At 38.5% G+C, this 14,794-nt stretch overlaps 1 protein-coding gene across 3 annotated transcripts in view; it reads left to right on the forward strand.

The window, feature by feature from the left end:
• Positions 1 to 4: 4 nt before the first annotated feature.
• The window catches only part of LOC102854333 (chromosome unknown open reading frame, human C2orf43), a 116,220-nt gene continuing 101,430 nt past the window's right edge, over positions 5 to 14,794 (forward strand). For 2 of the 3 annotated variants that reach the window (XM_006880643.1, XM_006880642.1), the window contains exon 1: positions 5 to 158. In XM_006880643.1, the coding sequence (XP_006880705.1) occupies positions 5 to 158 (154 nt within the window). Of the gene's footprint in view, positions 159 to 4,911; positions 5,056 to 14,794 lie in introns of all 3 variants that reach the window. The other variant, XM_006880641.1, reaches the window with a different exon arrangement.

Consider the following 14,794-nt stretch of genomic DNA (forward strand, 5'->3'; position numbering starts at 1 on the left):
AGAAATGGACACAAAAGTCATGGATGAAATCCCTGTGCAGGAGGAATTTGTTTCATGTGGTGGAATCGAAACTCAGCTTTTAAAATGTGGGCCCTGGACTGACCTCTTCAATGATCAAAGTGCTTGCAAGCCTAAGGTGCTTATTTTAATTATTACGGGTAAGTATGAAAATAAGAATAAGGAGACATTTTGATGGACATTTCATTATTTCTAGTTTTACAAACATCATTACAAATAAATTATAGAGACTGTACTAGATATAGGAAATCTTACAGAAGGAGAAAAGTCACTTAAATCATTAATAGCAGCCAGTATTAATAACTTTGTTATTATGTTGTGGACTGTTGAGTTGGAACTAAATAGCTGACTCTCCGGTGGGTTTTCAGAGGCTGTAAATCATATAGAAGGAGATTGTTCATTTTTTCCCCCCGTGAAGCACATAGTGGATTTAAACCATATACCTTTGGGTTGGCAGCACAGATCCTTACCACTAAGCCAAAAAAGGTCCCTATTAAACATATAATATATATCGTGTGTGTGTGTGTATCTGTATCTATATAGAGTGCATTTATAATATATAGTATTTGACTGTGTGGATCACAACAAACTGTGGCCGACTCTTAGAAGAATGGAAATCCCAGAACACTTGATTGTGTTTATGTGAAACCTATACTTGGACCAGGAGGCAGTCATCAGAATAAAGCAAGGAAATACTGCATGGTTCAAAATCAGGAAGGATGTACACCAGGGATGTACCCAATCTCCATACCTTTTCAGTCTATATGCAGAACAGATTATCAAGGAGGCTTGGGCTGTTAGAGGAGAAGTGTGGCATCAGGAAAGACTCATCAACAAACTGCATTATGAAGATGACACAACCTTGCTTGTTGAAACTGGGGAGGACCTGCAGCACTTCCTGCAAAAGGTCAAGGAATGCAGCCTTCAGTATGAATTGAAGCTCAACATCAAGAAAGTAAAGATTCTCACCACTGGACCAATTGGTAATATTATGATGGTTGGTGAAGAGACTGAGATTGTTAACAGCTTTTGTTTGCTTGGCTCCACAATCAGCATTCTTGGTACCAGCAGCCAGGGAGTCATAAGCCGAATTTCATTTGGAAAGTCAGCTGTCAGGGACCTCTCCAGAGTAGTGAAGAGCAACAATATCAGTCAGGAGACTCAGGTGCACCTGATCCAGGGCATAGTCCTTGCAATTACTTGCTATATGTCAGAAAGCTGGTCAGTGACTAGGGATGATAGAAAGAGAATTGATACCTTTGAGCTGTGGTGCTGGAGAAGAGTATTGAATATACCATGGACTGCTAAGAGAACAAACAGGTTCATCCTAGAGAGGATGAGACCAGGCTGCTCCTTTGAGGCAACGATTTTGAAACTTCATCTGATGTGCTTTGAATATATTGCAAGGAAGGACCCATCCTTGGAGAGGACATCATGCTATGGAGAGTAAAGGGACAGCATTAAAGAGGAAGACCCTTGATGACATGGATTGATTTAGTGACTGGGATAATGAGATGTATTAAAACAGTAGGTTGGCACAGGATAGAGCAGGTTTCAGGGCTACTGTACATAGGGTCTCTATGAGTTGCAAGTGACTTAATGGCACTTAACAACCACATGTATGTATGTATGTATGGGGAGCTTTCGTGGTGTAGAAGAGTTGCTATACTAACCCAAAGAGCAGCACCTCTCTCACTGTTTGAACCCTCTAATGGCTCAGTGAGAGAAAGATGGACAGTCTCATGTGATTTACAGCATCTCCAAAAACAAAACCAAATAACCAGTATTACCAAGTTGATTCCTACTCAGATGATCCCCTGTTCAATTTCTGAGGCAGTAAATCTTAACAGGAGTGTTGCACCTCATCTTTATCCCACAGAGTAGCTAATAGATTCAAACTTTCTTGAAGGAGACTTGAAGCGCTTACTGAAGACAAGATTACAGAATTCATTCAATATGCAGTACTTCTTGACATCAAGAAAACAAAAATTCTTACCATTGGACTAATGGGCAACATCATAATTGGAGAAAAAAGTTGAAGTTGTCAGCCATTTAATTTTACTTGGATCTATAATCAGCACCAATGGCAGCAGCAATCAAGAAATTAAAAGATGTGTTGTGTTGGGCTAAGCTGCTGTGAAGAACCTTTTTAAAATGCTAAAGAGCAAAGATGACAATTTAAAGGCTAAAATATACCTGATCCAAGGCAGTCTTTTCAAATCGCTTAGTTTGCGTATGAAAGTTGAACAGTGAATAGAGAGATGGAAGAAGAATTGATTCCTTTGAATTGTGATATTGGAGAAGAATATTGCATATGTCCATGTACTGCCATAAAAGCAAACAAATCTTTCTTGGAGGAAGTGAAACCAAGGTGCTTCTTAGAGGTAAGGATGGTGAAACTTCATCTCACATAATTTGGGTATGTTTTGGGGAGAGGCCACTCCTTGAAGGAAAAAAAAATATACTGGGAATAATAGAGGGTCAGAATAAAAAACAAACAAACAAAAAAACCTTTGACAAGATGTACTAACACAGCACAATAATATAGGCTTGAGCATGGAAATTTTGAGGATGGAACAAGATAGTGTATTCTTCCAATCGTTGGTTTGTAGGATTGCAATGAGTGGGCTAAATCCTGAAAGCAATTATTCTGAAACAACAACAACAACAAAAAAAATGGATTAAAAACAAAGGCAACCACCCAGACTCATTGCCATCAAGTCATGGAACGGAGTCATAGCTGACCTTTCTGTGGGTGTTCAGAGGCTATAAATCACACTGGAGGAGATTTCTCACCTTTGACCTTGAAGCTACTGATGACGCATGTTGTTGTTGTTATGTGCCATCGAGTCGTTTGCGACTCATAGCGACCCTATGTACAACAACCCTAAACCCTGCTCTATCCTTAGACAAATACATAGAGGAGAAAGAAAAAAAAAAAAGATTAGTGGTTTCCAGGGCCTAGGAGAGAAAGAAACTGTAATGAAATGCAGAGGGCTTTGAATGTTGATGGGTATGGTGGGAGCTCATATGGTGTAGGCCATAGGATGTTGCACTGCTAGCAAAAGGCTGTATCTCTGGTGATTTGGATCCACCAGCTGCTCCTAGAGAGAAAAAGGAGGAATCTTCTACCACTGTGATTTAGTCTTGGAAACCCCATAGAGGGCTGCGCCTGGTCAGAACCCCTCAGCAGAAGTGAGTTTGAAGTGTTTTTTATGAGTATGTTGCTTCTTTTCTGAAGTGACAAAAATACCCTCAATATTCCAGAAATTAATTAATTTGTCCCTTTTATATCACAAGATTATATGGTATATGAACTATACTTCAATAAACTGTTAAATAAAAGAAGGGGTAGGAGGAGACCTAGTAGGAGACTGTTTCAAGAAACGTCCTTATTAAAGTGCAGTGTGTCAAGGTGGTTGAATTGAAATAAATTTTTACATAGTAGAGAATGGGGGGGGGGGAAATGTACAACAAAATGAACACGGGAAAGTGTAGATTTAAAAAGCATATAATTCCACCTTTAGCCAGTACTTAATTTAAAGTAGTAAAAGGGAACATCTATCCTGGAAATAAACTTGTTAAATGTAGAATCTGTTAGTGGGTGTTAGAACTTTGTTGAAAGGGAAAATTGTGTCCCAGCCAGTACTTTAAGGAGATTTGCATTTGAATGGATCTGTGGACCCACGTTGGACTTCTTATTGAAGAAATTCATACTCGAAAGAAGGGCAGGCAGGAAAGGAGAAAAGGAGAAAGAAAAAAGGAAAGGAAGAGACTGTGTTTTTTAAAATGGGAACAAGCTGTTTGACTTCTGAGCTAGGTAAAGTTGATGCCCATCAGTGCTCACTTCCAAGACTCGAGATTGGAGCATTTTTACTCAGAGAGATGACTTGGATCCACAGGAGTGGAAGTGGGAGAAATATAACAATGGCGAATAAGACTGAGCTTGAAACAGGCTGCCCTCCTGTCATCCACAGATGTGTGGATGAGCAGGACAGGGTTGTCGACTTGAGGAGCAGGGAGTCAAGAGGACCCTTGGCTTGTTCACTTGACTTGGCAACATGAAGAAGTTGGTGCTGAGTGAGGAGACCAATAAGTCTGGAATGCAGGGAGAAGGGTCTCCTGAGCTCACAGCCGATGCCCATTTGAACCTAGCCACGGATGGCTGGGAATGAGTTGACCCAACCAGATGAAGAGATGATGATCCATGCTGGGAGCTAGGGTTGATTGCTGCAACCTGATGGCTTGCTCCGGTCAGGTCTTTGCTTGTGGATGTAAGTGCTCAAAGTTTCCAAGTTGAACAGAGGATTTTTCAGCAAAAGGGCATGCTTGTTCCCTCTGAGTACTGGTTTGACTGGAACAGACAAATCAGAAATTGGTTAACTAAAAGGGGGATATTAGGGCATGAGACATGAAGTAGTTGGCTTACATGCTTTCATAAGAGTAGTTATTGTAAGGGGGCGAAGACCCCCACAATAAAAATGAACAAAATATGATGTAACTAAAAGCACAATGTATAATATTAAAACAAACGTAAAAAACTTCCTAGGAAGTTATGTGATAAAAGAGAGACAAACATATTTGAGATATATTTTGGAACTAAATTGATAGATTTATTGATGGATAGTATGTGAGTGACAAGGAGAAACCGACACCCAGTGTTTTTTACTTGAGCAATGAGTTTTGTCTTGGTGGTCCCATTTAGTGAGTTGAGAGATAGGGAGAAAGAACTTGAAACTGGAGAAAGCAGCAGAGATTTTTCTAAACCAGATTTAAGGTAGAAAGGACACTAAAATTGATGTCTGTTAATTTACTATATTTATGTAACAGAATATACTAGAAGAAATGTCTATATGTCACCTTTTTAATCTAAAATCTGTATTTCTTTTTTAGGTAACCCAAGTTTTGCTGCCTTTTATCTACCATTTGCAAAGACTCTGTACTCTTTGATAAACAGACGTTTTCCAGTTTGGATTATCTGTCATGCTGGGCATGCCTGTATCCCCAAAGACAAGGAGATTCTTGCAACTTCCAATGGTATGGCCTTACTAACATTTACTTTCCTTTGCAGTGAGATGTTTATACAAATTCAACCAAGAGTTACACTTATAGAAATCTCTGTGCCGTTAAGGGTATTGCATAATTTGATAATATTTGGATTTCTAGAAATGTTTTCATTCTTGAAGTAATTTTCTTTAAGAATCTGGACAAATCATCCAATCTGTGGCCTGCCTTTTCTATTTACCAGTTCATTTTCAACTGTTTCTACACTGTACGAGGAGATAAAAGGTAATATAAGCCATGGTCCTTATTCTAAATTAGTTCACAATCTCATCATTTAGAGCACAAGTAAGTTCAAAACTGGGCTGCTGAACATGTGGATGCATAAGGCGTGAATCCAGGAAAGAATGTTAGAAATGCCTTTCTGGAGTAGGTAGGTTTTAAGAGTTGAGTAAGATTTTGGTTTGGTTGTGAGGGAAGCCAGAGGTGCACCAGTTGTAGCACAGTTAAGTAGTTTCTCTAAGGGGGGACACTCAAGGCCACACTGGGAGAGATTGTGAAAGCTATCAAAGAGCTAGCACTCTACTTGGTAAATAGTCAAATGCCTTTCAGCAGAGGAAGTGGTACAAAGTTACATACTACCTTTACTTCACTTAATGAGAATTCTCCCATATTCACACTTCCAAAAAACAAACAAACAAAAATTAAATGAGAGAGAAAGATTACGTTCTACAGGCCTTTTGTTTTCAGGGATGCCTTGTAAGGAACATAAGGTGAAGGTAGCGATTTTTCTGTAGCTTCCTTGCCTGGTTTGCTTTTTCTCCAGGTATGCCTCTCCAGAAATGTGTCATTCCATTTACAGAGCTTCTGAGTTTTAAAGATACAATACTGTAAGTTTATATTTTGCTTGTGTACTCTGTGTTATACTGTATGCATCAGAGAGCTGGACAGTGACTAGGGATGGTAGAAGGACAATTGATGCCTTTGAGCTGTGGTGCTGGAGAAGAGTACTGAATATACCATGGACTGCTAGGAGAACAAACAGGTTCGTTGTAAGGTGGATGAGACCAGGCTGCTCCTTGGAGGCAAGGCTTTGTCTGACATACTTTGGACATGTTACAAGGAGGGATCAGCCTTTAGAGAGGGACGTCATGCTGGGATGGTGGAGGGACAGCGCAAGAGAGGAAGACCCTCAATGAGGTGGATTGATTCAGTGACTGGGTTAGTGGTTGTTGGGTGTCAGAGATAATAAGGTTGGCACAGGATAGAACAGGGTTCAGGGCTGTTGTACATAGGGTCGCTATGAGTGTCAAGAGACTTGATGGCACATAACACACGACTCTGTGTTACTGTATGTATACTGTTCTTTCAAACACAAAATAAAAATCTGTTAGATGAATAACTTAAGTGATACTAAGACTGGTTTTTATTATATTAAATTTTGACCAAGTACTTTGACTTTAGCCTTTGAATTAGATGCATTTTTTCCCGTTTTACACCTATAGTGATAATAAATATAATTATACGAGTAGATTTTTCTGGATATCTTTTAAAGAAAATCAAGTTATTATTCATTTTGGTAAATGCTTTGCAAGTTCCACAAACAGATTAACCTAGCTTAATCTGCTTTTATCTTTATATTTTGGAATTGAATTAAAATTTCAGCTAACACAGAAAAATATAAATAAGAACTTAAAAAAAAATTAGTGTTCCATAATTTCAGATTACAAAGAAATGCTAAAACATCAACCTCCTTGTTTGAATTACACTTACATGTTTTCAACTCCAACCCAAACAGATATTAACACTTTGTCCCCCAGAGATGAGATTTCCTAATACTTTTAACACCTTGTGCAATTACTGAGAGTTTTTGGCAAAGTTGAAGGAAGCACGCATCTGAGAATTGAGGTATCAAGAAGTACATTTTTATTTCATTACTCCCAGCCCCTCAATGACAATGTAGTGATGAAATGTATATCTTAAACTTTAGTAAAATAATTATGTTCAAATCCTGAGGGGGTTGTTTTTTGAGGTTTTTTACTCCATTTGTTTCTCATTATTTAAAATTTTCAGTTGCTATATATTAAACAACAGTAACACTTTATGAAGAAAAATTTAAGTAACTGAGGTTTAAAAGTGAAATTTGTCTTGTTTTAGTTTATAACATGAAGGAGAATATAATGTATTAACGTTCCAAATTTGGTCACAAATATGGCTCTGCATATATGTAGATCATCATACCTGAGCAGTAATAACCTATTTACACGATGTTTTCTCAGGTTGTACTGTCTGTGGTTCATTCTCAGGAATTTCACTCAAGTGTTTTTAAAAGGTGGTTCTTTAAAGTGTTAGTCTTATTGAATAGCCAAGAGGAAAAGTTTCATTCTGAATGGAATTTTTTCCACATTCATTAATGTTGATGGATGAGCTGTATTTCTTTGGTTGTAGAAATGAACCTGAGCTGACAGATTGAGACTGTTTTGAGTACTACATAAAATGTAGTGCCTTGGAAGCTGAATTAGTCACCTGTGGTTCATAAATAAAATTTTTTTTCTTTGAAGAGGAGATGACAATTAAAAGATGATTTCTATTTTTATCTTTACTCTATTTTTTTAGTTTTAATTTGAACAAACAGTCATTATACAATATAATTTTACCAAGATTTAGTAAGCAAGTTACCTTCTTGTGCAGAGTAGATACTATTTAATTCTTCGTTAGTATAGAATATGGTTCTCTTCTTTTCCTCTGTAAGCTATAGCTGAGCAGAAGCTCAAACATTGCTCTAGGAATACCAGTTTCCTGACTGATGCCCTTTCCTAAGGGTACTTACTCAGTTTTACTGTTTTTGAATACCCGCTGTAGACTTGCCTCTTTGCTATCACCAATAAGTACAACTTACAAGTTTTAAATACACACACATACACACAACCAAAACCCAACTATATTGTACACTCATTATTAATAGTTAATGCTTTCCTCTAATCTTGTGTTTTCTTAACAAACCTTTTCTACCTACTAGGCCACCGGGGCTCCCAGTAAGATAATTAAAGAAGTAAAGAAAATTTACTTGTAAGATAAAATTGTTATGTGTCATCTTGTCAGAACCAACTCATTTACAATCTATTGGATCACCTTTCTTGGGAATGGGAACAAGTATGGGTCTCTTCAAGCCAGCCAGCCATATTTTCTGGCAGACTAGTGAGCACGTCCAGAGCTGCATCCGTCATTTGAAACATGTCAATTGGTAGCCTATCGATTCCAGGGGCCTTATTTTTTGCCAGTGCTGTTAGTGCAACATAACATTCTTCCTTTATTACTATTGGCTCTTGATCATACAGTACTTCCTGAAATATTTCAGTGTCAGCCAATTCTTTTTAGTACGGTGATTCAGTATATTCCCTCCATCTTCTTTTGATGTTTCCTGCATCATTGACGATTTTGCCCATGAATTTGTTTTTTCAGTTCTATCATCTTGATAAATGCTGACCTAAGTTCTTCCATTTTTAGTCTCCAATTCTAGTTCTCAGCATTTTCTGTTACAGTATTTTGTTTTGTCTTTCTGAGCTGCCTTTTGGGTTTTCTGTTGGTTGGGGTTTTTTTCCCCCTTTTTTAAAAATTGTGACTTTAATGAAGGTTTACAGAAAAGTTCGGTTTCCATTCATTGATTCTTGCACATATCCCTCTCCTCCCCTTTTCCCTTCTTCCCTTCCACCCAGTCCACTTTGTAACGTTCCTTTTGTTCCGGATCTTTTCATACATATAATGCCTAATCATGCATTCCTTTCAGATAGTTCTTCCACTCATCTGTTCCAATGCAGTGTTCCTTATCTATCTTCTCTTTTCCTGTTCTCCCCCCAGTGCCCCATGTCAGCTATTTTGTAACAGTGGTGTTAAGCAGTATTGGTCTTTTTGTGACTGAGCTGTTTCATTCAGCATAATGTCTTCCAGGCATGTTGTGCAATATTTTATGAGTTGATTGGGTTTTTTGAGTGCTGTGTAGTATTCCATTGTGTGGATGTACCATAGTTTCTCTATCTGTTCATTTGTTGATGGACACTTGGGTTGCTTCCATCTCTTTGCTTTTGTGAGTAATGCAGCAATCAACATGGTTGTGCATACATCTGTTTGAGTCATAGCTCTGGAATCCTTAAGGTCTATTCCCAGTAGTGTAATTTCTAGTTCCAACTGTTTGAGAAAGCACCAGACTGCTTTCCATAGTGGGGTTTTTGTTTGTTTGTTTTGTTTTGTTTTGTTTTGTTTTTTATTGGGAAAAACATGTTGGGGTGAGGGTGGGCAGAGATGAAAAATTGCAGGGATGCACAATTTGGCTGGTGAGGGGAGCAGGTGAAGGAAATAAAAAGGATCCAGTGGGAGGGAACCAGATGATACAGGGCAAAGCATAGTCCAATGGTGATTAAACAAACTGTCTTATTCACTTTTGGGTTTCTCATTTGGGAATTGGACGCAGACTCTCTGGCTTCTTCATGCTGAACAGGGGTATTGATGTGAAGAGAGAAAGGGAGCACACTTGATCACCTTACTGGTGGTCTTGAGTTAAAGGTGCTTGCCTTCTTGTTCAGTTAGAAGATATTTTCCTGGCATTTAATCCCCTCTGGACTGCAAAGTGTTTTCCCAGGTGGGTCCGGTGTGGATGGCTGACTGAACCCTGAGGCTCCATCCTCCTTTGCTTCCTTGGCTGGCTGTTGTATTTCCTTTTTGTCTCTGGAACTGGATTCAGGGTCAGGTCTGGAGTAGAACTCAGTGTTAAGGTTACCTATAGGAAAGGGAACAAACCTAGAGAGAACAAACTTGTGAGTTACAAATAGAAGGGCTTTGGGGGTGTTACTTACAGTTGTACTGAGGGAGAGGATGGAGGAGAGTAGCCTAGATAAAATTCTTTGTACACCCTAGGCAGTTCCATAGTGGCTTTAAATTCCTACCAGCAGTGAAGAAAAGTTCCAGTCTCTCCACAATTTGACCAGCATTTGTTGTTTGCTGCCCTGTTGAACTTTGCTGCTGTTGCTGGGGTGAGATGATACTCATATTTGTTTTGGTTTACATCTTTCTGTAGGTTGGTGTTTTGAAAATTTCTTTATGTTTATTTGTCATTTGAGTTTCTTCTTTGGTGAAGTGTTTATTCATATCTTGTGCCCATTTTGTGACTGGGTTGTTTCTTGTTGAGGTGCTGGTATAGTCTATAAATTTTTTTATATGAGTCCCTTATCTGATTTCTCATTGCCAAATATTTTTTCCAGCTTGTGGGTTTCCTTTTTACCCTGTTAGAGAAGTTTTCTTGATTGATATCTTCTGTTCAGCTCTTTTATTTCAGCATCTCTTCCCTTTGTTGGCTTTTCAGCACTGCAGTGCAATTTTCAGCCTCTCTTCTGATCCATTTTGGTTTTTTCTTTCTCCTCTGTCTTTTTGCTGACCTTTTGTTCTCTTCATGAATGATATCCCCAATATCATCCCAAAAGTCATCTGGTCTTCAATCATTGATGTTCAGTGCTTCAAACCTGTTCTTAAGAAGATCTTTAAAGCTAGGTGAGAGAGACTCAAGAATGTATTTTAGTTCTCATGGACTTGTTTTCTTTTTCTTCAGATTCAGTTTGGACTTGCACATGAGTAATTGATGGCACAATTGAAAAGCACAACAGTGAAGTGAAAGTGAACATAGATTTGATTACCATGACTGCTCAGAGAGAGAGATGGACAGTCTCTCCATTTAGATTCATGACCTTGAAAGTCTAATGGGAGGGTTGCTTGTAAATTAGAATTCAAGACAATGGATTTGGTTTTTCATTTGGTTATATTAGGTTACTTAGTGACTAGAGTAACTTCTAGCTCAGATATCACAGTAAGATTCCTGAAATTATGCCGAAGACAGAATATTAACTCTCATTTGGGAACTTAGACTAGACTTGAAAGATAATTTATGATCAGTGCTTCTCCAGTGAGTGTCAGAATTACTTGAATGATTTATTATATAGATTTTTGAATCCCATCACTGACCTGCTTCAGTAGGTCTATAACAGAACCTCAAAGTTTGCATTTCTCACAGGTTCCTAACAAGTTATTTGGTCCAGAGATCGCCCTTTCAAAAGCACTGCCTTATGTTGTCACCAATAAATGTTGACAAAGATAATGAATAAAAAGGACCTATAGTGTTTCCAATTTTCCAGTAAATTACCTTTAATTATTGTTTTAAATTGATATATCATCATTTCTAACTCTTTTTAATATGTGTGCTCCTTTCTTTAGGGAGCTTCTGTACAATGAGTTGATGGTTTAACAATTAAAGCCTGGGTCCTTTACTACCTAATGATAACAGTGCCACCTAGAGGCATGATCCCAACAGTGCCACCTAGAGGCATTATCCCAAAGGGCCACTACAGGGCCAGAAGATGTTATTGTTTCTAGAGTGAGCAAAGGCCAACTTCTTGTCCTCAAGGATGTACTGACAGGCTCCGACTAGGTTATGTTTGGTGTTGTGTGTACACAGAGGTGTTAAATCTTCTAAGTAGTGGCTCTCCCTCTATATTCTGAGTAACTGACCCTTTCTTCCTGATTGGAACTCTAGACCTCAGCAATCACCCATTCAGCTAGAACAGCTTTTCTTTCATATGTTATACATATTGGAGGTTATGTTTGCAAATATATGCTAGAGTAATTTGCTTTGGACAAATGTAGTATTTCTTATCCAAGATTATTTTCCAAAGGTACAGCTTTTCTGACAGGCAAAACATGGTGTGCAAAGTATGTAATCATTGAGAGAAAGGACATATGCTATAACTACACATCAAATTTTGAAAAGAAAGTGTGTTTTGCCTCATGTTAACACATGTTAAAATTATGAACAGTTGGAAATAATATTCTAGTTGCACCACATTATCACAATTATAAATTGAGTACAATTTGGAGGACAGATGTTCACTCTGCCAGAAGGAGGTGATTCAAGAACCAAAAAAAGCGTGAAAAGAAAATTTGAGGAATTAGAAATATAAACACTTTCCAGCTTTGATTTACAGTAAAGTCTACTTACTTGATGGCAGATTCATTTTCAGCTATTTCAATTCATTTGTTCAAAAAATAGAAAAGCAAGCTAGAAATCATATCGGTTTACTTTTTGACCACATGAAAATGTGTTGTAAAAAGAAAAGTTTGTCAATCTTTCAACTAATGATGAACTTGGGCCATGCTTATCTAAAGAAACAATAAACCACTTCCACCCCTACTACTCTCACTCCAAGAAAGAAAACCAGTAGCTTCCTCTCTTGCCAGGACTGTGACTAGCAAACAGCGTGGAAATGGAAGCTAATGATTCAGTGAGTCCAAGGCAGAGATAGGCAGTTAGACAAATCTCTCGGGCCTCATGGTCACTGGAGATGAAGGCAGGTAAGTCTCTAACTGGGTTGGAAGCACAGAGCAAATAAAATGGTCAGGAAAGCAGGTAAGAAGAATAGCATGACAACAGCTAGAGTAAGAGCTGCATAGTAAAGTGAAGTGGGGTGGGGGTGTGGAATTTTTTTTTTCCAAAGAGAAAAGGGAACTGGGGGTGGGGGCAGGGAGAAAAATGTGCAACAATGAGCGAATGGAAATCCTAGTTCTCTGTAAACTTTCATTAAAATCTCAAGAATTTTTTTTTTTTTAAAAAAAAAAAGAGAGGCAGGGAAGAATAACAGGGCTGAGGAGAGTCAGAAATGCTGTCAACTTTCTACAGCTCTGCCCAGAGCATGAGCATGTCACTTCTCTGCAGTCCTTCGACATCTCATACCTCACAGCATGGAGTTCAGTGTCGTAGGTATTTAGTCTCCAACTACCTCTCTAAGTTTATCTGTCCCATTACTGTCTGAAACCACATACAGCATAGAACTCATGGCTGTTTCCAAGATACCACCTCACGCTTTCATACTTATAAGCCTTTTGCACTATTATTTCATAACATAATGTTATTGTTGCTGTATTTGTTTTCTTTCCTGTATTTCTTCCACCAAAATTCTTTTTTTTAAATTTTTATTACTTTTAATGAACATTTACAGAGATTTTGGATTTTCATTCATTCATTTTTGCACTTTTCTGCCTCCTCCTCTCCCCGAGTTTGCTCTTCTCTTTGAAAAGTGAAAGAAAAATTCCTTCAATGTTATACAATCCCCAACCCCCGGCCCACCCCAAGTGCACTCAACTGGGCAACTTTCATTCTGGACTCTTGTGATAACCATAATACCCTATCATATATCTCATTTAACCTGTTCTCTCCCTCATCTTTTCGATTGCCGTATGCATAATTTATCCAGTCTTTCTCATTCTTATCCCAACCCTGATGTCAGTCCCATTCTACAACAGTGGCACCATGCAGTGTTTGTCCTTTTGTGACTCAGATACTTCACTAAGCATAATGTCCTCCAAGGTCACCCATTTTGAATAAAATTGCATGAGTTCCTTGTTTTTCAGTGCAGTGTGGTATTCCATCGTGTGAATATACCACAGCTTCTCTATCAGTTCGTTTGTTGACGGGCACTTGGGTTGTTTCCAACTCCTTACCCTTGTGAACAAAGCCACAATAAACATGGGTGTGCATATATCTGCTTGGATGGCAGTTATGGTCTCTTTGGGGTATATGCCCAGTAGTGGAGTTGCTGGGTCAAATGGTATCTCTATTGGCAACTTTTTGAGAAAGCGCCATACCTCTTTCCACAGAGGTTGCACCATTTTACACTCCCACCAACAGTGAATAAGGGTTCCAGTTTCTCCACAACGTCACCATCATTTGTTGCTTGCTGTTCTGTTAAATTTTGCTATCCTTACTGGGGTGAGATGATATCTCATAGTTGTTTTGTTTTGCATCTCTCTTAGAGCTAGGGAGTTTGAACATTTCTCCATGTGCTTCTTGGCCATCTGAATGTCTTCTTTGGTGAAGTGTCTGTTCATATCCGGTGCCCATTTTTCAATTGGACTATTTGCCTTTATCTTGTTGTGGTGCTCACGTATTTTATAAATTCTATATATATATATGGGACCTGCTGAGAATCAAATCCCTATGGACATCCACAAACTTCTCCAACAGGATAAAAAGGGGAGCCACAGACTGGGGAAAAAAAGTATTTGGTAATGACATGTCAGACAAGGGACTTTTTTTTTAATTATTTTATTATTTTTTTATGTGAGTGTACCATCAAATCAGATCTGACTGGTACAGGAGGAAATTGTCCCTCCTTCTCCGGCAGAGCATCTGGTGGATTCGAACTGTGTACCTGTGGGATTGCAGTACAGCTTCTTGCCATTAGGCCACCAGAACTCCCCTAGATAAGGGACTTTTATCTGCCAAAATTCTTATTAGATGACTGGTTTTAATCAAGTTGAAAGCATAATTTGAGTGCTGGTTTTCATAAGCTGTTTGGAGAATATAACTTAATTGATTAAAAAGACGAGTGAGTTACATATTATTTTTATTTTAAATAAGGTAGTAGTTTTAATGGAGACAGGACACATCCCTGGCGCACACCCTTACCGATTTTGAACCATGCAGTGTTTCCTTGCTCTGTACTCATGACTGCCTCTTGATCCAAGTATAGGTTTCTCATTAGCACGATCAAGTGTTCTGGGATTCCCATTCTTCTGAGAGGCAGCCACAGTTTGTTATGATCCACACAGTCAAACGCCTTTGCATAATCAATGGAACACAGATATACATTCCCCTGGTATTCGCTGCTTTCAGCTAAGATCCATCTGACAATAGCTACAATATCCCTAGTACCACAACCTCTTTTAAACCCAGCCT

This window comes from Elephantulus edwardii, unplaced genomic scaffold (assembly GCF_000299155.1).
Source record: "Elephantulus edwardii isolate Elephantulus edwardi_28Jun2011 unplaced genomic scaffold, EleEdw1.0 scaffold00009, whole genome shotgun sequence".
Classification (NCBI taxonomy): domain Eukaryota; kingdom Metazoa; phylum Chordata; class Mammalia; order Macroscelidea; family Macroscelididae; genus Elephantulus; species Elephantulus edwardii.